Below are 22,664 nucleotides of genomic sequence, written 5' to 3' on the forward strand. Positions count from 1 at the left end.
CTGTACAAAATAAGCATCACAATTTTTTTTAAGCCATTGCATAGCTTCTATCGCGGGCCTTGAGCGCGGGGACCGAATCGAGAAATTCCGTAACGAAAAAACCTCACGCTCCCCACTCCGACGGGCGGAGGTGTGGCTCGAAGGCATAGCATGCAATAGCGCAACCGCCCCAGTCCCCGAGTGACACACGTCGTTGTTCTAGTTATTTTACAATGAAATACAAGTCTATAGTATTCTCTGTCTAAAGCCTATTTTAGATTAGTGATCTCACACGTTTACCTGATTGTCTTATGAAATATTTGTAAATGTCTTCCTTTATTCCAATTTATTTGATCCAAAGTTCCTAGACTGAAATGAAATTAAATGCTCACGCGTCCTTTTTTATTCATTTATATTATTCTTGTCACAAATAATTATAAGTTTACGGTTCGCTGTATTAAATCGCTAATGTTGTCTCTTTCACTTTAATGTCAGTTTTAACTAGAATGAACGAGACAGCATATTCAATATGGTGGATTTGTACGTGTATATCGCAGCCAATTGGTTAAATCAGCCGTTTGGTAAATAGCCTGGGCTCTTTATTATTTTAATCGATACGTCGCTATAATAGTACGCTATAATATATAAAAAAAAACTTGATATCGCTTAGGTAATTTATTAATAAGCTTTTAATCAACAGCCTAGGCTATTCATGAAACGGCTGATTTAACCTGTTGGCTGCAGCATATTATATAGAGAACCGTTAGAGTAAATATAGTATAAGATTATTTATTGATATTATGAAGATCTCATTCGTTTGCTAAAATGATCTTTCTTTAAAAAAAACTTGTGTATAGTTTTGTTTAAAATCGAGTAAGATTCGAAATTGTAGTCTAAACTATAATTTTTTGGGTGCACTCAGTTGTAAATAAAAATTTAGATCAAAATACACCAATTCCAATAAAAATCTCCATGACCGTATTTACTAAAATCAATTTATTTAAACTTTAGCCAATGTATTTACTAAAATCGAGATTCCACAGTCATTTTCAAAATTCAATGCATTATTAAAAATGTCTCGTTATTATTTTAACAGACGAACGACTATTGAGATTACCTTTTTATGTGAAAACGCCAAAATATCCAATTGTATCCTAGTTGCCATAGATTTTGATACAAGTAGTATTATTAGCATTTATAGATTAACCCAATAATGCAATAGAAATGTAGTTAAATAAGTTTTTTTTTTTGTGGCAACTCCAATTTATGTATCGGTCAAAACCAGTGTCACATTATTTTGTTAATTTCAAAAAAAAAATAACGGTTAGAATGTATTTGACAAGTTTAAAAATGTTGCAGCGTGAAATATTTATTTGAAAATTGTGACAGGTACACTGCCAGTACTAATTATTGTATAATATATTTATATTGTGAAATAAATGAGTGTAGAAAATGTTGGTGTTTTATTTTCTTCGATACCTAATTTTAGTCATAACATGTTCACGTCGTGATGCGTTGAACTAACTATATAAGATTTCTACTCATTCAACTAGAAAGGAAGAAAGAATTTATTTTCCTCATCATATAAATACCACACATAAAACGATTACAAAACAAAAAAAAAATAGTCACAATATTGTGCGGCACATTAGTTGTCAAAAGGCGTAACTAACAAACTACTGACCAAACCAATATCACAAGTTACAAGTACCATAATATTAATTATGATGAGATGAAAAAACTATACAGTCGTTGAAATAAGAATAACTAAGTAGTAAAGTTCAACAATGCACCACTTCTCCAACAAGAACCACAAACATGCGCCAATAAAGCTAGTCTGTTATTTCTAAATCATTCCATTTCATTCTCTACATAAAATCCGGTTCAGGCATAGAATTGACTTTTTACAAAAAAATCCTGAACTTATTGTACTTACTCGTTTTTAACTATTCCCATAAAAAAGTTTCTTGCACGTTCAAGTTCAATACAATGTAACGTAACTTCAAACGAATGAATCAAAGGGATAAAAATTTAAAAATTTGATGCTTTTAAAGAGTTACTCATCATGACTACTACTCATCCCAACCCAGAACCCTACGTTCAGACGATGTCGCGGTTTTCTCAACTGAATCGTTTTTTTTTGCAGAATTCGTACCAGTATATCAATGAAAGCGTTCACAAATGCATTCAGTTCCAAAATCCAAGACACGACAAAAGATAACCTTGCTGAACTTCAAATACGATTTTGCGACTACAAACCGATCCGGTCGTACTGCATTCAATACACGAGTTCACACACGCGCTCTTGCAAAAAAAGAAGCGAATCGTGTTTACAGGCAGAAATTTTGTATTGCCCTGAATGAGTTCGTTCAAATCGTACGCAATATCTCTCATCGATTTACAGTCGCAGGCAAATTGTATAATTTTATTAATTTTGCCGTTAGGATTCGGCGTCGTCAGTTAACAAACGGAGTAGGTATGTAATAAGCAGAGAATTTGGAATCGAGAATTTTTGATCAGGTTAGGCAAGAACTAAAATTTAAAACGGAGGTGTGAGAAAGTAAATTCTTTGCATGATACATTACTGCGAGTTTTTATAAACGGCGAAATCATACAATTTGTCTGGGATTGTAAATTTATAAGATACTGCGTGCGATTAAAGCGTGTGCTAACGTTAAAAAAGCGTTTTTTTTTTTTTTTTCATTTTTATCATATTGTGTCTATCAGTGTGCACTGTATGTTTAAAAATCTATAATGTTTTTCTGGTAAATGAAAGAAATAATGTTTCATGTGAGTCTGAGATGTGTCTATTTCATGAACAAAAACCGAATATTTATCGAAGTAAATTATTTTTTTATCAAGATAATTTTATGCAGATAATTTAATGATGTCTCTTTTAATGTAGGTATTTGGTTGTGTAATGATAAAATTATCTCTCACCTAAGTGTAAATAGGGAAGAATAAAATAAAACACAAAATATTTTTAATCATTTATTAATAAACTTCGTATTCAAAATACAAAACTAAATTACTATTTAATATATTCTTTAAACATTTACATTTTTAACGTTTTGAAATACAAATTTGTATTTCTTAACTAATAGATATAATATATAAATACATATTATAGGCCCTTGCTTTACTCGGGTTATATATTAATTTCTATTATTTCTTCAGAAATAGATCTTATACATTTAGGGCCGATTTTTCAATCATAACTATGGTAGTTATACGCTATTCGACGAAAGTTTTAACCAAGAATTGATAAATCAGCCCTTAGATATAATAATAATTGTACTATTTTTATTTATTTTTCTATTAAATCACTACAAATTTTTCCTCTTTTACAATAATAATAATTATAGTACTTATACAAAATATTGATCATAAATTTCTAAAATAGTAGTTTATATAATATTAAACTTACTATATAGTAAAAATTCGATGTGCTTTCAACTTCAATACAAATATAAATTTTGTTTTGTGAATATTTTTCAATACCCTGTTTTAACATATTTAATAAATACATAAGTGTGAAAGATTTTTCAAACAATTATTTGGATGTTTATTTTGATCTCAAAAATGATTCATAACGTCTTGAAAATACAATGATTTTACTTTTTCTAGTTTCTGACATCTTTATAGTATGAACAAAAATATTTGTATAAAATTATTATTGGTCCCAAATATAACAAAACATAGATAAAAAGTGTCCCAAAATTTAACTTTTAATGTTCAAATAATGCGAATTTAATAATATGTAATTTCTAAAAAGCTCAATTTTTTGCATGAATTTTGGAACAACCTGTATTAAAATAAACAAAAAATTTACTCTTATATAAAATCATCTAAACAGAAAACAAATCTTTGACTTAGGGCCGATTTTTCAATCCTCGGTTAAAAATTATCCGTCCAATAAAGTATTACACGATAATATTAAAATGTCACCTGTACACTGTCAAATACAGAAATAAGAATACATTTTTGAAATGGTAGTTTAATACGTTATTCAACGAATAAGTTTTAATCAAGGATTGAAAAATCGGCCCTTATAATAAAAATTAAAAATAATTAATAGACTTCGCTTGTAGTAAACGCCATCTGAAAAAAATACAAAATTAAATATTTAGTGATACACAAATAAATTAATTAAAAAATCTGCAAAGTTAAAATATGTAACGGTAAAATAACAATTATCTCTATATATAAAAATAAATCCATATTTCCCTTGGTCACGGCATCACGCGTGAACGGGTGGACCGATTTCGATAATTATTTTATTATAATACTTCCTTGAAGTGTGAGGATGGTTCTTATGAAGAGAAAACGTAAACATGTACCACAGGCGAAGCCGGGGCGGACCGCTAGTTAAAGATAAAAATGTAAAGATCTCCGAAAGGGTTGGACCGATTTTAAGGGACTTTACTAGCAGATAGAGCAGGTTATAAGAAAGATATCATCAAAATGTGACATTAGTAGAATTATTGTTATGAACATAATAATAAAATTCACATAAGGCTAATAAAATCAAATATATAGTAAACTAGAGGTCCGCCCCGGCTTCGCCCGTGGTACATATTTCGCAATAAAAGGTAGCCTATGTCCTTTCTCGGGTATCAAAATATCTCCATACCAAATTTCATGCAAATTGGTTCAGTAGTTTAGGCGTGATTGAGTAACAGACAGACAGACAGACAGAGTTACTTTCGCATTTATAATATTAGTATGGATATGAGATTACCTTACCATTCAATTAATGGTGGCGGCATGTTCAAAATCCCCTTTATCCAGTTGTTTCTGTTTCGTCGGTTCGTATAACAACATGGACGTACGCTCCGGACTTGTTTTGTTGCGTTGCATATCTGTTATATTCATAATTGTATTTTTATAATTATTAAATTTAATATTTCAATTTTTAGAAGCTAATAAAGAACTTTAAAGAGGTAATGTATCATTTGTGTATGTAAGAAAGAGTATAGGACCAAGAATAGACCCTTGTCAATATCTGTGTCTGGGTGTTAATTATCTATACAAGTATTTATTTAAAATTATATATGTATATTTATCAGCCATCTGGTTTCCATAACACAAGCGAAAGCTTAGTGATCTGATCCCAGATCGTGTCGTGTTTGAAAATTGTCCTGAAATATTTATTTTATTTTTTTATTGAAGTGAAACTCCTTTATTGGGGTTCGAAAAAAATTTAGTGTAACATTTTTTCGTTACGCGTGACATTTTTCAGTTACGCGCCATCTTTTTCTAATCCCTACCACGCGTGATTCGACGTATTTCTGTAAATTTGCATATAGTAAATTATTTTTTGAAAAAATGAGGTCATAATGAAGTTTCACTTCTTACGTGTGTACACTAGTACACGCACAAATTTTTATATTTATTCACTGTGTATTTAGGTGTAGATTAAACAGTTTTAGTGTCGGGTGGTAGTGTGATTGGTGTAGATTAAACAGTTTTAGTGTCGGGTCGTAGTGTGATTGGTGTAGATTAAACAGTTTTAGTGTCGGGTCGTAGTGTGATTGGTGTAGATTAAACAGTTTTAGTGTCGGGTCGTAGTGTGATTGGTGTAGATTAAACAGTTTTAGTGTCGGGTCGTAGTGTGATTGGTGTAGATTAAACAGTTTTAGTGTCGGGTCGTAGTGTGATTGGTGTATATTAAACAGTTTTAGTGTCGGGTCGTAGTGTGATTGGTGTAGATTAAACAGTTTTAGTGTCGGGTCGTAGTGTGATTGGTGTAGATTAAACAGTTTTAGTGTCGGGTCGTAGTGTGATTGGTGTATATTAAACAGTTTTAGTGTCGGGTCGTAGTGTGATTGGTGTAGATTAAACAGTTTTAGTGTCGGGTCGTACGGGCACTAACATCTCAAGCTGAGTCTCCGTCTCTGTTGCGAGGATATCTCCAGTTGTCTGCGCACGCACTGCGACGCGGACGCGGGTCGGGCGCTCAGCGGGAACGGGGCACTTGATATTGTGTCCGATAGAGCTTTTGGGTGTTCTGGAATATAAACGTTATTAGTTTGTAAGGGAACTTAATTAAATTAATTTTAATCAACATCGATATATATAATATTTATAACAATTATATATTATTACTTAGATATATAAATTCAAAACAACTTCGATATTCTTTTATAAGGACAACTAGCAAACCGGGCAATCCGTTTCGCCACCAGAGACACCTTTTCTTTGCTATAAACCTCACGGAGCCCGAGACCTTTCCAACGAATGCAAAACCGTAGAAATCGGTTCGTGCATTCTGTGATAGATGATTAGATAGATTATGATAGTTCTCTTAACGTGTTTAGACATTTTCATTTTCAAAACGAAACGGTTGCAAAAAAAAACAGTTTGTATGATGTATTGTATCAATTAACAAATAGTCCAGTCTGTGGGGAAATGTAAAAGCCTCTGCTCTACAAAAAGTGGCGTAGAAAATGTTTTGAAACAATATTGTTTAGGTAGCCACCTTTTGTAGAGCATAAATACCTACAGACTGGATTAACAATTAGAAAGCATTAAAATGGCGATAATATCAGCATAATAATTTTAATATAACATTTTTAGTCCTCCTTTTTACCCTATTTCATGAAGTAATTTTATATGTACTACAAACGCAAAATTTTCTAGATTGTATGAAAATAATATGGGATAACTCTAACAGGCATAAAACCATAGCAACGGATTTTTTTTTATAATTTCACTTTTGTATCTAGATAGAAGATATGACAGTGACATTGGCTACTTTTTAGTTTGTACAGTTATGAAACATCTCATTCCTAAGAAGATCGATTATAATGCGCATTTGAATCAATCAGAGAATTATAAATTACGATAGATGGCGCTATATTATAAATTTGAAATGTATGACATCTGATAATTTACATTCAACACGCGAGCGAAGCCGCGGGCAATAGCTAAGCATTGAATAATTCTGAATTATGAAAAAGAAGAAAAACATTTAATTTCTGTAAAACCGATTATTGAACTAAAATGATACCTCGTTCAGTGAGCACAATCTCTCGATGCATCTGCATAAGTTCAACATCGTTGACCAAAACACGATGCTTCTTAGAGTCCAGGGTTCGTGTCCCTTCTGTGACACTGTCTTTTGTGATCTTGTCTTCCATGAGCGAGGAGTTTTTGCTGAGTGGTAGCTGAAAGGGTTGTATATTTTAATTTTAGATGTTTTTTTTGTAACTAAAATAATTGTCTTTTATTGTAACTTAAGAAGCGACAATTTAAATAATGTATGTAATTCTTTTAATGAAGTCACTAATAATTTGATATCTGATTAGATTTGGACTACCCTCAAATATTTTAAATGTTGGAATTGTTGAGGGTAGTCGTAAAACATAGACATATAAATATACTGATGCTATACTGAGTATGTCTTTTTATTTCTTCGAGATTTCCACACAAATACACATCAATTATTATGATAGAAGTTTTTTTAAATACACGTCACTTTTCGTAACAAATACATAATTTGAGATTAAAATTTAACCCCTATCTCTATGGTACTGATCTCTTTTGGATAAATTAAAAAATTATAATAAAGACTATAATAACTACCGTATTTTTCTTATACGTCGGGCTGGATTGCGGCCGATTCTTGAAATCTATATGATTCACACCCCTATTCCTAACAATCGGCGATAACTTCCTAAATTCACTCCTAGTTTCCAACTCCACTTTAATTTCACTAGAATTACTGCCTTCTGCTTCCTTTTTCCCAAACAACGGAGATAATTTTGGCTTAACGGACGTACTATCTGAATCTAAACTTTCTATAGTGATCGTCGAATCATTGTTAACTTTTATCGGCTTGACGACAATTAGCCCATTATCCTTTTGGCTAGGTATTTCAAAATTGGGGTTCTCAAAGCCAGTTTGTGTGGCTATATCATCACTTAGCGCTGTGAAAGTTTGGGAACCTCTGTTCGATCTCGTCATACGTCGCCTGCGTTCGAGTTCTGTGTGTATGTCTGTCTGTACGCGCAGGTTTATATCTCCGTAACGTCGCACTATATAGTTTAGCAGCCAGTGGTAGCCCTTTTTGAGGCCGGGATCGATCTTTTTAGATTTTGATGGCGTCGCTTCCGCAGTGTACGACTCGACTAGGGTCGGGCATCTGTATCTGTAAAGAGATTTTAAATTTAGACACACGCACAGAAAAAAATATATTTACAAAGATGTGTATTGAATAGTACTTATGTACAATAGAAAATGTACAACGCGCGCGTTTTCGAGTGTGTTTGCGTGTACTTATGTGCGAGGATGTGTGTGTTTGTATGTGTGCGTATGTCAAAACGTGCACATTTGTGTATAGTTATGTGCGTCTTCATATCTGTCTTTGTTAGCTAATCGTGGAATATAATATCTTATTGATTAATGATCAGTGTTTTACATAATATGATCTTAGGAAAACTGAAAAATAATTGTTTTTTTAATTTTTAATTTAGAATATTATGTGTTAATATGAATTGATTTGATTAAAAAAGTTTCATTATTAAAATGCTAATCATTAATTATTTTCGAATTAGGATTTGTTTTTTATTTGTTTTATTGAAATTATTATTACAAATTATTACTAACAATAACTTAAGTCTAAGTCCCACAAAACTGCACATGCAGTTTGTCTGTTACCATCCAAAAGTCCAAATTACCATATTTATAACTTTCCCATTAAATATTCCTATTGGAATAAAAATAAACCAAATCAAGTGGATATTGAATTAATGAGACACTTTATTTTAAATATTTAGTTTATTTTACGCATAAATGCCACTACATCACTGTACCTAGTAAAACAATTTATCCGTCTTCATATTGTTTCAAATATACAAAGAATTAAATAAATAATATCTCATACTTACTTATTAACTAACGGTTCAATATTAAGTTTCTCCACCACATCAATGTCATCCAAAGCACCTGTTTTGTCCTGTTTGTTCGCCAACACTAGTACAGGCTTCCCTATAATTAAAATTATTAAAGAAATAATGAATCAACTTTATCACAGTTAATTCAGGCGTATTATAGAATTTATGTTATTGTAAATGAATTAATGATCAAAAGAAACTAGATAATACATAGAAATTTTCTAATTAGAAAAATATTTTCTATGCTTAATAATAAACGAATTGTCAATAAATGATTTTAAATGAAAATTTAAATTAAATGAAAAAATAATGAAAAAAGGAACGAAAGAATAGTATACTAATTAAATTCTTCGATTACATTGAATAATGTAGGTATGTTAAAAATACTTTTAATTAATATGAAAGCTAGCGGCATGGCAAATCCAATTATTTCTCCATAACACCACTGATAAGGGATATATTGTACAATAAACGTACCTGATATTTTATCGTGCGATAATACCTCTTCCAATACTACTTTACACTCATCCAAGCGCGAATAATCGCTTGAATCTATCACAAATATAACACCATGAACTTCACTATAGTATTGCGACCATATTTGCCGAAACTGCGGCCCGCCTCCCAAATCGTAAATAGTTACAGGCGTATCTTTATGTACTAAATTCACAGCCTTAAAACCAACCGTGGGTAAAACTTTATCTTCATTTTCTCCAGCTAAATTATTCACAGTTTTCGTCTTACCCGCGTTGTCTAAACCTATCAATATGAGCACAATATGACGACGTATTCGACGCCGACGGAACACGCCCCAACAATTACCCATATTTAATAACTTATAACACTAAATTGGCGATAGTATCACTGATTTTCATCACAAAATTTTCAATCAACTTTGAATTTGTCGCCCGCCGCCATTCCTGTGTATACTTTTTTTTTGTTGACACAACGGTTACCAATGGCGATCGAGTTCTAGGTGGCCAGTGTTATGTCAAAATAAACATTGACAAACGTATTAAAAAAAAGATTGTTGAAAATTTATTTTATTTTAATCGTTATTTTCTTGTTATTTTATACATAATTCTTAATTCTTTCAACTTTTAATAATACAATTGACGCTTTAACTATATCACGATCAATATGATAATCTCATTCACAAATTATTGAAACAATAAGTTTGTCTCCAAGGTGACATGTGTTTGTGCAAGGTAATTTGAAAATAAAAGAAAATCATAACCTTAATAATGTTATGAAGGTCAACAAATTATTAACGGTCGGCACACAAGTAATATTTAAACTTGTAATCATTATTATTTTGTAGTAGTATAGCTGAAATAATATTTGAAGTTTTGGCGGGAAAATCAGTACACATCACGCATCACAAGTGTATAATCTATGATGCATCACCATTTATTAGCAAATGAAATAAAAGTTTAAAAATACATAGGACATTTATTTTCAAAATAAAATAATAAATACAGGTACAATTTCTGGTTATTTACAAAGCTAAGTTTGAAATAATATTTTAATTACGCGCCAATAATAACGATGCAGCCATATTGAGTGTTGCTACTTGCTAGTACCATAATTCAAATTTGCACATTATCTGAATCTGACAATAATTTTGTCGCCATTTTTGATTGAGAAGAATGCTAAATCTTTCATGACATTGTCGAGTTGTATTTCCGCGCCTTGCATTTGGTCGTCCATTATATATAATTTAGGTGATCCCGTAAAACCTTTTGCGAATAGCCTTTGCGCTAGTGTTACCAGTTTCTGAACTGCCATAGTTGAGGGAAATTTTTTCTTGATGATTTTTCCGTTTTCATCTTGTAGTGTTATTTCTAATAGTTGGGATGTGAGTGTTACTGTTTTTTGCTGTTTCACGAGAAGACTGTCATCTGGGATGCCGTATTCTGGAAAAAATACGATTTATATTATATTTGAAAATTAAAAAATTGCAAGGTTATGTTTTAGGGTGAATTATATTAAGTATTTCGTTTTATTTATTACTAGCTGTGCTCCGCGGTTTTACCCACAGTGCTCAGCTCTTATTGGTCTTAGCGTGATGATAAGCCTATGAGCTTCCGAGTGACACACGTCATTTTTTTTTTTTTTTATTTATTTTGGTAATCCAACATTTAATTTTGGATTATTGCTTTGGATTACATTTGAATTGACGTGTGTCACTCGGGGACTGCCGCGGTAAAGCTATTGCATGCTATCCCTTCAAGCCACACCTCCGCCCGTCGGAGTGGGGAGCGTGAGGTTTTTTCGTTACGGAATTTCTCGATTCGGTCCCCGCGCTCAAGGCCCGCGATAGAAGCTATGCAATTGCTTAAAAACTTAAAAATACTCACTATCAATTAACTCCTGGAATCTACAGTGTTCCAAATCGAATGCTTTCTTCATGTTAACGTCATTTTGCGCCAATTTCCATTCTGCGCCGTACCGTTTCATATAATCATATTCCGCTCCTCTACGTAATTCCCGCGTTATTGTTGATCCGTTTAATTCCTGTAATTAATCAGACATTTATATTTATTTTACTCTTCAATACAACTAAACAGACCTACATACTAGAACATACAAAAATAGAAGCAAGGAGCAATTTAGTATATTTGGCGGCTTTATCACTTAGTAGTGATCTCTTCCAGGCAACCAGGGCAGAAGGTAATCAGCACGTTTAATATTAGGTTTGTACGCTTTTAAGCAAAAACCACTAAACAGATTTAAATGCCGAAGTTTCAGCTCATTTTGTTAGAGGGAGAAACCACGGGGCACAGATGATATAGGTACAAATATATTAGATTTTTAATAGTGCTATAGCACTCAGGGATCACATACTGTATATTGCAACTAGCCTTCCGCCCGCGGCTTCGCCCGAGTAGTAAAAGGAAATCACCCAGCATAAAAAAATCCCCGATTTTAAAACCGTGGGTCTTAGCGTGATGATATATTATAGCCTATATAAGCCTTCCTCGATAAATGGGCTATCTAACACCGAAATAATTTTTCTACTCCGACCAGTAGTTCCTGAGATTAGCGCGTTCAAACAAACAAACTCTTCGGCTTTATAATATTAGTATAGAAGTAAAGATAAGAATTTCGAAATTGGTCCAGTAGTTCTTGAGACTAATGCATTCAAACAAACAAACATTTCATTAGAATAGATATTTGTTACCTGTAAGTTTCCAATTTTCGCAATAATCAGTTGTGATGCAGAGTCGTAATCTTCAGTATTTTGCACTGGGTTCTTTAAGAAATATAGCTTTTTGAGATTCTTTAGTTTGTCCAATTCACTTACTGACCGCCACTGAAAATTAATTTGTATATTAAAAATACTTTTTAATCAGGTAAAGAAAATAATATTGGTTTATGTAGGACTAGCCTTCCACTCGCGGGTTCGCTCGCGTTTTCAAAGAAAACCCCGCAGTTCCCGTTCCCGTGGGAACTTCGGGATTTTCGGTAAAAACCTATCCTGTGTTAATCAAAGTTACACTCTATATGTGTGCTAAATTTCACTGTAATCGGTTCAGTAGTATTTACGTGAAAGAGTAACAAACACACACATCCTCACAAACTTTCGCATTTATAATATTATACCTACTTTAAAAATATTCTTTAATTACTAAGAAATTAAGAATTATTATAAAATATTTATGATATGGATACAATAATATACTTAAGTATATGTAAGAAAGTCTTTTAAACTTTGAAATAATTCGAATTAAGTAAATGAAAAAAGAAATGTTTATTTTTTTTAAATATGTAGTCTATACTTACATCACGAATCCTATTCCTGTTCAAAAACAGCACTTCCAAATTTTCAAAAACATCCACCTTCGCGTTTCCCGGGTCGTCGTTAAACCGAATATCCTCAATGAAGCAATCGTTCAAACTTAGAACTGTCAAATTTGACAGACAGCCCAGATTCAAAATTTCCCGCCAACAATCTATGGGGTTGCCATCTAACCGCAGAACTGTCAATGTGCTCAAAGTGTCATGTGGCGGTGTTATTTTTTTAATTCTATTGTATGCGGCTATGATTTCGTTTATATTCGGCCAGAGGTGGGATAGCGCAAGGAGGTCGGACCATTCGTAATCGCATACAGAGATGTTCAGTTTTTCAAGGTTTGCAAAGTTTTTCGATAGTTGGATCATCGTTTCTGTCGGCATGTCGATGGCCATGCGGTTTTTACTGTAATAAGAATAAAGGTTTCGTAAATTATTGTTTTTTTTCGCTAAAAATAAAAATTAAAAGATGAGATTAACGAATTAGGATTAAAAGAAGTTATGTATTCGGTCAATTTCAACAATCTTGAAAATAACTACTATCTGTCTGTTAGTTCCAGCTAACCTCCTATACGGCTAGACCGATTTTGATGGGACTTTCACTGACAGATAACCAATGTAATAAGAACTAACTTAGACTATGTTTTTCTGATATTTCATAAGGATTAGGAACATTAGGATAAAAAGGGAAAAAATTTACGTGGATGAAACCGCAGGACACAGCTATAGCTTGACCGCAGTGGCTGTAGGCCTGTATAGGTAAGTGCGCAGCGAGGCGGGGGAGAGTACCGACTGTTCCGTTTCTTTCTTACTTCTAATTCGTGCTCTTCCTTACCCGCTCCCCGCCTCACCGCACATACCTACACTGCCCTACAGCCACTGCGGTCAAGCTATGTATTTTCACTCACCTAACATCAAACTCCCTCAAATCCGGCAGCTGAGCGCTCAACGTGATCACTTCCCGCCAATTCGAGAACAGATTCTGCGACACATCCAAGCTCCTTACATTGGGGCATAGAGAGAACACGTCGCCCGCTTTCGCTATGGCTTGATCGTGGACGCACACTTCGAGGAGGCGGTCGAATTTTCTGAAACGTTTTGTGAAGAATAAAATATATGTGATTTGTATTGACTTCATGCCTTTTTTTTTAACTAATCCATACTAATATTATAAATGAGAAAGTAACTCTGTCTGTCTGTCTTTTACTCAATCACGCCTAAACTACTGAACCAATTTGCATGAAATTTGGTATGGAGATATTTTGATACCCGAAAAGGACATAGGCTACTTTTTATTGCGAAATATGTACCAAGGGCGAAGACGGGGCGGACCGCTAGTTCTTCATAAAATTGGAAACCAAGATTGTTGAATCATTTTGATCTTATGATCAAAAATATTTTAACATAATAGTTGTAAAATTGCATTTTATGCCTAAAGATAACAGTCGATTTATTATTTGTAATACTGCTGGTTGAAATAGTTTAAATTTGTATACCTATCTGAAAAGTTTTATTCAACAAATTAATTGCTGGAATGGTTGGTTTTAATTTAAAGATTATTTTTGTATATAATAGTCCCTATGCTATTTGAAATTGCTAATTAAATTCACATACTGTTTCTGATGAATCTTCTCAAAGCCAACCATTTCGATAAACGGAGCGCCCATTTCTCGCTTCCATTCATTGATGACAGTCCTGCGGTGAGCAGCTACTGTTTCATCCTGAAATATGATCAAAATCAACATAATTATTTGCTAATATAATAATTAAATTAATAATAGTCCAAATTTATAAATTCCATACAATTATATTGTAAATTTACAGATTACTACGTCAATTAAAATAAATTTTGTTAAAAGGAGCAGTCAAAAAACAAAATATTTCAGTGCTGTTAAATCAGAAAGCTGGGTTTTCTTTTTTTGGAAATTGTTTTTAAGTATATAACCTGAAGCTCTACCACAATTTATTGAAAGAGTATTGCCATGCACGGGCAGTTCGAGCAGTTAACGGATGAGCGATGTACATAGACTGCTTGAGCAGTCGGTCATTGACTGCTCGAACTGTTGCTACCAACCGCAGTCGACGGCTTGAAGCGTTCGCAACTGCATAAGCAGTCGGTCTCAACTGCTTTAAGCAGTCTGTGTACAATTACTATTACATTACTATTAATTACTATTACAATTATTGACAGAACTAATCTAAACTAAATACTATTATTATATCAAATACAATTTAATTATTAATAATTGTTTGTTTCTTATGATTTTACTCAAAAACTACTCCACCTTGACATTCATAAATATTCTCATTGTTTTGTCTTATTCACTTTTAAGATATTTTAGATAAGAATTAAAGAAAATATAAGTACATTCCAAAAGAAATAGCTGCTTTCTAAACCGGTAGTAAATGGTAAAAATATGTTATGGCAATTCAAAAGTGCTTCTAAAAGAAGTCTAATCAAGTAAATAAATTGTTGAGTTTGAAAGTTAGATTTACTTTTAATATACCCTAAACATGTCAGCTAAAAACATAATTTATAGCTATGTGTGTATATTATCTGAACATCTAAAAAAAGTTTATTGAAAATTGTTTTAAGTATTAACTCGTGAATCAAAACAGATAACAATATATAAGTTCAAGTTCATAATTTCAGTTATTTGCGGTATTTGAACTTTTATAATAATAATATTCATGTTGGGGGGCAAGTATATTCATGTTGAATTGAAATTATTATGCATCACACGAGCCAAATATATGACTAAATGCCTTAATTTTTTTTTAATTATTTTTTTTCATAATAAAACAAACAAAGTTTAACTCGTGGCATACTTTTAGCCTACATTATAAATCAAATGTTAACAGTTGTTGTTAATAAAACAATAACAACACTTATCAAAACAGTCTTTGTGTGGGTGTGGATGATTCATAATTCAATTGTATGTGTATTGAACATTATGACAAAGTTTTATTAACTTTAATAGTGAAATCAAATTAAAAAGTCTAGTTTTACATTAGATTTTACCTCGCGATCTCCGTAATAATTCTGTATAGCCTCTGCACAAGTTTTCATGGGAGAAATTTTGTTCGGGCGCACGAAAGAGCCTGCTCCAGGCGTCGTCGCTTTAAAGTACTGGATCCCATCAACACATCCATCATGTTTTCCGCGCTCAACATTATCCCACTCGACTCCGTACCAAATCCCCTTATATCCCTGAACTTCACCAATATATTTCACAGTACCAAAATCGTCATTACTTTTTACCCTACTACCAATGGTCACTTGAATTTCGTTCTCATCGGAACCGTTACGACTATCCATCGCGCCGTTACAAAATTTTGGTATTAAATTTACAGGCATAGCGCCCACCATTATTTTTATGTTTTCGAAAAAGGAACTATTTATCAAAAGAAAAACAGATTGATCTCTTTTCGGAAAGCTCTGCGTATGACAACTGTCAAGCTGACATTTAACAAAGGAGTCAATAGACTGTCGTTATGGGATGGGGCTGCCATAAATAGTATTTCCTTTGCAAGTAATGCTTATTCATTGGGAAAATAAATTATACATTTCACCTATATACCTTCTAACAAGAATATTCTGACATTGTAAATAGATATATAAGTCATCAAGAGAAGTTAATAATTTTGCCACATTTGCATAACATTAGCCCTACTAATATTACCACATAACACATAAAGTTTAATGAGATCTAGGGAAATATTGGTAGTTTTCCAATTACAGACGCGACTCAGTGGCACACAATGCCGAATTTTTCCAACAATTAATAATATTACTAACGATAAATCGATTGCACACATCACGCGAAAACATTACTATTAAGAGTGCTCGATTGTGCAAAGCGTTGCTGTAGTTGAAACATTCAACGTTAAGCATTATGCCGCATATTGCGCTCTAGTGCTGTAATTGGAAAAAGTGCCCAAGCAATTAATAGATTAAGTTGAAATTTTCCTGAGATTCCCGTTTGGCGAATTATGAACAGACTAGCATTGAATAACATTATTGGTATATTTTTAACTTCATAAGAACGATAATAAAGTATTTGCAAGTAGGTATAAAGGATAACTTTTTTTTAAGCTATTGCAAAGCTTCCATCGCGGGCCTTGAGCGTGGGGACCGAATCCAGAAATTCCGTAACGAAAAACCTCACGCTCCGCACTACGACGGGCGGAGGTGTGGCTTGAAGGCATAGCATGCAATAGCTTTACCGCGGCAGTCCCCGAGTGCCACACGTCGTTTTTCTACTTATCTTGATATTCATCTTAATAATATTCCAAATGATGATGATGTTGAAATTTTGGAAACCTATTTTGTTGGGCTAAACTGCCGTAGAAAGCGGCAACGGCTTATGTTTATGGCAGCCCTGTTAAAAAATAAGGTTTTAAAAAACTTTCATAATTTCACAGTTATACAAAAGATGGCAGCACTTGTATGATTTTGTGTCAGTTTCAACTATTAACCTCTCAAACTTGATTGGTCGGTCATTGTTCAGCTATAACGCGACCCCGTTAAAGAGGCTCTAAATAAGGACGAAAATTATATTAAATGTCCTGTTTTATATTAAATTAAATCTACATTTTGCAAATGAGATCGAAGTTAATTTCCTTATGATAGTCAAGATAATTAGTATGTGAAATAAAGTTAAATATAGCTACGCTGGTGAATTTTAAAAATAATGTAACATTTTGTACGGATGTTACTCTAAATAGGAGGTGTATGACCGGCAGATCTCGGTGATTTTTTTTAATTCGCTACTGTCGTCGGCTTGCAGTGCTAGCGTCCTCTCGCACAAATATTCGCCGAAAAGTGTGAAAATCGGAACGTAAACGAAAAAACAGACAGTGCTTTGATTTTTGACAAAAATGGCCACCTTCAAAGTGCCAGCCGTGTATCTGAGTCGATAATTTTGAAATGTTCGCGTGTGTTTGTGAAAATATGCTGTTTTTAAGTGAACAATTGTTCCGTGCTGTGCAATAGTGCATCAAAATTGATTCTGACAAAGGATACATAGTAAAAATGAGGTATGTACATTTCGTAGAGCTTTCGCGACGAAAACAAATAAATAATGTTTAATAAGCTCGCACGCGTCGATCTATAATTAAACTTTAATATTTACCCTTTCTCGTCCATCTGTTTGTTCTCTAGCTAGGTTTATGACCGAGTTAATATAACGTAAACAGACATCCCTGTCATGGTACATCGATCAAGTAATTATGCTCATAATTATAGTTTTATGAATGAAATTGTATAAAGCTCGGTGTTTTTAGTAAATACATTGTTACGGTATACAATGAATGAAAATAGTACCCGATTGCAATTATTATTGATTTTGTTTCTGTTAATGGGTAATGTACCCCACACGTTGGTTTTATAGATTATTTTCGTTTCTCCCTAGGGCTGAACATGCAGAGTTGACCTTGAATTTGGGGATCAATTTATGAGAATGACTCTGAAAGGACGACACGTAATTTTTCTTTGAATTAGGGTGAGCCCAATGAGAAGGGAAAGTCGGTGTGACTAACGCCCTCGTTGCTTTTAAAAACCGAATTATTTTTTCTGTATTTATCAAATCGAACTCATTTTCATTGGATAGGGAAGGTGAATAACTGATAAGAGCTTATAGGTAATTATTGTAATTTTCGTAACTAATTACGATTTACAATATGCAACAAATAGAAATAAAATATATAAAGAATAGTCTGTAACTGAAAACAAACATTTTAACATTTTTCTTATTTTTTGCCAATTTTTCACATATTTATCAGTTATCTATACGTACTTACATTGTAAAATTATTGCATTATGTACTCATTTTCATGGAAAACATTATTTCCAAATTGAATTATACATTGTCAAGTTAATCTATTCTATGAATAATTTGTGTAATAAAGTACAAGTTATTAATGTAATGACTGTTTTGAACTTTAGACAATAGAATTTTAACAAAACATTATTTTTATACGCTATATTTTTGCCCCGGCTCCTGGGTAGATATCTATTTTGTTGGCCTTTTAATTTTTTATAACATAATAGGGTAATTGCGCTGGTTTGCCGTCCAGCTTCTGTTTTCGTCCATTTGACTGACCTGCTACAATCACGTGCGTAAAACTTGAATACAAACCTACCTTCCCGCGCAAGTTTGCACTTTTTACGGTCCATAATGTTTAAGCAACAGTACTATCAACATTAAAATTTGATTTGACAAGAAGAGAGTTCAAAAAATTAACGTAAAAGTGGCCGCTTCGCATACGTGCCTTGCAGATGTCATCGCGCGAGAGAAAAATTTGCCGGCGAGAAAAGTTCATGGTAAGGTAAATCACTGTTTTAGCTAGTTTACGTAATGTTTTTGGTACGTATGTTTATTTATAAGCATAATAAACGCAATTATAAGTGTTTATCATACATTTTTATAATACTCTTCGAAATATTAAGTGGACGGATACTAGGTTACCAAATTCTCAAAATATTTGGTTTTCGTCCAAGTGGACGGAAACTCAAACAGCTACGTGAATATTTGTTAGGGTCATTTTACTTTATCGGACCTTTAAAATACTGAATAGTTTCTCCCGAAGTGATCTTTATTGCTATTAGTTTAGTTTTTTTGGTTTCCGTCCACTGCTATGTCAGTGCTGCCAAAATAAAAAAATATTTAAAGAAGTGGACGAAAACTAAATTTAGCTTTAAATGTTTTAGTTTTCGTCCATGAATGAGTATTGGAGTATCCAAAAATTAAATATAGCCATTCTTTTGCATTACTTTTCGTCTATTTTTACGTATTGAAAAGTTTTCTATTCAGTATCTTCCTTATAAATAATTGGTGAGGGCCAGAGTGTTGTAGGTACCTAATATTGTCATTCATTCAGTCATGTATCATTCTCCTTATGTGAAGTAGAGTCAATTATTCGTAGCATAAATGGGGGTAGGTCAGACATAATACACTGTATTTTTCTTGATTATCATTCACTTGAGTATCATCTTTTATTCTAGGTCTGTTTTGCCAATGCAGTATTTTTTTATTATACTTACTCAACGTATCCTCAGAAAGATCTTACTGTTTTTAGATGGCCTCGAAGGAGTCTAAGAAATCTAGAAAAAAAAGACGCTGCGTACACTGAAGATTCTGTAGCTAAAACTTATTATTATGGCTGTGTGTTTATAGTACGTTTCATTTGATAAACAAAGTATTAGAATGAAAATTTTTGTTGTTAGAATGAATATTTCTGTTTTTTTATGTTATTTCTTAGTCCTGTAATTATTACTTGTTTCATTTACATTGTAAGGAACGCATTCCTTTCTTTATTACGAATGATTATACAGTCATCACTAACGCCTATAAGGACTGCCAAGTGCTACATAGATCTCAGTGTTGACTAGTTATATTGATTATTATTAGTAAAACCACAAGTAAAACTAAACCTGGGTAGTGAGAAATTGTAATGTTAATTAAATAAACGTATATATTTACCTGTAATTGATTTTAAACTTAATAGTTGACCTACCCTCCTTTTTCTACACGGTGGTCGAAAACTAGCTTACACTAGGACGAAAACCAGTTTTTTTGGACGAAAACTAGCATTTACCCTACTTTTGCAGAAAATAATTTAAATAAAAAGATACATCAAAATGATTTATTTTCCCTTAATATTATCTTAAAGAAGACTATATAAGGACTTAAAAAAAAAATTATATGTTTAAGGAAGGGTGCTCCAAAATATTTATTTCGTATCACAAAGTTGGCAACTCCTATAATTGGACGAAAACCAGCGCAATGACCCTACCTAAATACATTTCCTAAATACAAATATAGTGATGTCCTGTGTCTTCACCCCTAGTGTGGGCACCACCCAAGGGGCAGATGCATTATACATACATCTGTTTCACTGATCAATTTTCTTTAATATCAAGTAGCCTTTTGTGTCCTGCCAGATTAAGACATTATTTTTTCCTTCAAACTCAAACATTTAATTATTCAATTATACTTCTTCTAGAAGCACTTTTAAATCGTCATAACATATTTTTAACATTTACCACCGATTCAGAAAGCAGTATCTATGGAGAAGAACCAGCAAGAAACTCCATAGTCGCCCTTGAAAATCATGTCTTTGTCTCCAAATGGGAATTGAATCCAGGACCGTGCGTTCTACACTCATGCATTAACTACTGTGCTGAAGAGGCGACCTTAATATGAATAGATTAAAAAATTAAATTAGAAACTACTCCATTGTTGTTATCATTAATTAATTGTTATGCTAGGTCATGTCCTACACAATACAATTAACCTATGACTTAATTTAGCAAATGGTTGTGTTCTAATACAATTTAATGTCTCTTGGGTATTCATTTAACAGGTAATACATTAAATAAATTGTTTTTAAAGTTATATCATCTATTTTTTTAGTAAATGGTCTATCTTCCAAAATAATTTATACGAATACTAGCAGTCCACACCGGCTTCTACTTCAAGGAATATTATAAAAAATATTATTCTCCAGTTTTGCGCTTACCAACACATTTAACGATTAATTTTTATTATATAGATTATAATGTTATTCACTAATATTATTAATGCAAAAGTTTATCTATTAACTTTAATTGCAGAGGCTTCGAAAGCAAATTAGCAATTTCAATGAAATTTTGAAAAATAGTTGAAGACCCATATACTGTTTGAATTTTTCAATACCCACATTAAAAAATGCTGATTTAAATGTTCAAAAGCTTTTAGTCAAAAGCTTCATATAATTTAAATATTGAGTTATGATGTGATGTCAGCTGTGGCCTGTTAAAAAGCTTTATAAGGATTAAGGATTGTAGTTACTTGAACTAGATGTTTAATAATACATTCATTACAAATGTGTAAAATTTTCAATTAAGTAAATTGAAAAACTGTAGCTTCACAAAGTACTAAGTAATAAGACGAGACATATCAGAATAATTTTAAATTTTTATGGACCAACTTTTTGTATCAAATTTATCGAAACATACTTACGCATATATCTTGTATCTTGCAGGACTAGTAATATCAAGGTTGACGTATTTTTTTCAATAAAACATTTTGCGTCCATTCAGTTTAACATTTCTCACCGGATATGCTCATTTTAATGTACGTTAAATTATTCAGCCGTATAAGTCGCTGTTCGTCATTTTCAAGGTAATCTTCTATAAATAATTTATTGATAGTGCATATTGCAAGTTCGCTTATGCTATTTGAGGATGGCCTCAGTTATATGACTAAGTTTGACATTATCTTAATATATATAAATCTCGTGTCACAATTCTGTTTGTCCTCAATGGACTCCTAAACCACTTAACCGATTATAATAAAATTCGCACACCATGTGCAGTTCGATCCAACTTGAGAGATAGGATAGTTTAAACATGTAGGTACCACGGGCGAAGCCGGGGCGGACCACTAGTAATGGTATAATAATGATTTGAAAGGTGAGGGACGGATATTGATTTTTGTATGGCATTCTTTATGACTGAAGGTGAGACTTGTTGCTGGTGAAGTTGATTTAGTTTCGAAATAGGATGATATACCTAACTGAAGTTTAAAAGTGAATGGAAGATGCAATACCTAATTGTATGCGTTGTTAAATAGCTAGTTTATTGCCCTGTTTTTGCTCACTTTCATAATTTTACTATTATCATGTTACTAGCGGTCCGCCCCGGCTTCGCCCGTGGTACATTTTTACGTTTTCCCTCCATAAGAACCATCCTAGTACTTCAAGAAATGTAATAAAAAAAGAATTAACGAAATCGGTTCAGTTGTTCTCGAGTTATGCGCTTACCAACACATTTTGTGATTCATTTTTATATTATAGATAATATATACATTATTAGTTACACAATCATATTTTTATATTATTTAGGCGACAGTTTACGAAATCGTATTTATTATGATTATTACTTGAATCTATTGCTTTAAAAAAACTTATCCATTCCCATTCAGCAATTTAAGCATTTAAATATTATAT

General features: G+C 32.6%; 2 protein-coding genes across 2 annotated transcripts; both read right to left on the reverse strand.

The window, feature by feature from the left end:
- Positions 1-3,105: 3,105 nt before the first annotated feature.
- On the reverse strand, positions 3,106-9,938 carry LOC123703637 (ADP-ribosylation factor-like protein 13B). Its single transcript, XM_045651714.1, has 8 exons — positions 9,354-9,938; positions 8,871-8,970; positions 7,567-8,131; positions 6,992-7,148; positions 5,855-5,989; positions 4,726-4,841; positions 4,028-4,080; positions 3,106-3,850 (listed from the first exon to the last, which is right to left on the reverse strand). Exons 1-6 carry the CDS (start codon positions 9,700-9,702, stop codon positions 4,729-4,731), a joined length of 1,419 nt encoding a protein of 472 aa, XP_045507670.1. The 5' UTR covers positions 9,703-9,938; the 3' UTR covers positions 3,106-3,850; positions 4,028-4,080; positions 4,726-4,728.
- A 370-nt stretch (positions 9,939-10,308) lies between these two features.
- On the reverse strand, positions 10,309-16,137 carry LOC123703636 (tubulin-specific chaperone E). The gene is made up of 7 exons (XM_045651713.1): positions 15,694-16,137; positions 14,286-14,392; positions 13,580-13,759; positions 12,663-13,077; positions 12,061-12,192; positions 11,237-11,393; positions 10,309-10,792 (listed from the first exon to the last, which is right to left on the reverse strand). The coding sequence occupies exons 1-7, from the start codon at positions 16,039-16,041 to the stop codon at positions 10,479-10,481; spliced, it is 1,653 nt and encodes a 550-aa protein (XP_045507669.1). The 5' UTR covers positions 16,042-16,137; the 3' UTR covers positions 10,309-10,478.
- Between the last annotated feature and the right edge of the window lie 6,527 nt (positions 16,138-22,664).

The sequence above is a fragment of the Colias croceus genome, chromosome 27 (assembly GCF_905220415.1).
Source record: "Colias croceus chromosome 27, ilColCroc2.1".
Lineage (NCBI taxonomy): Eukaryota > Metazoa > Arthropoda > Insecta > Lepidoptera > Pieridae > Colias > Colias croceus.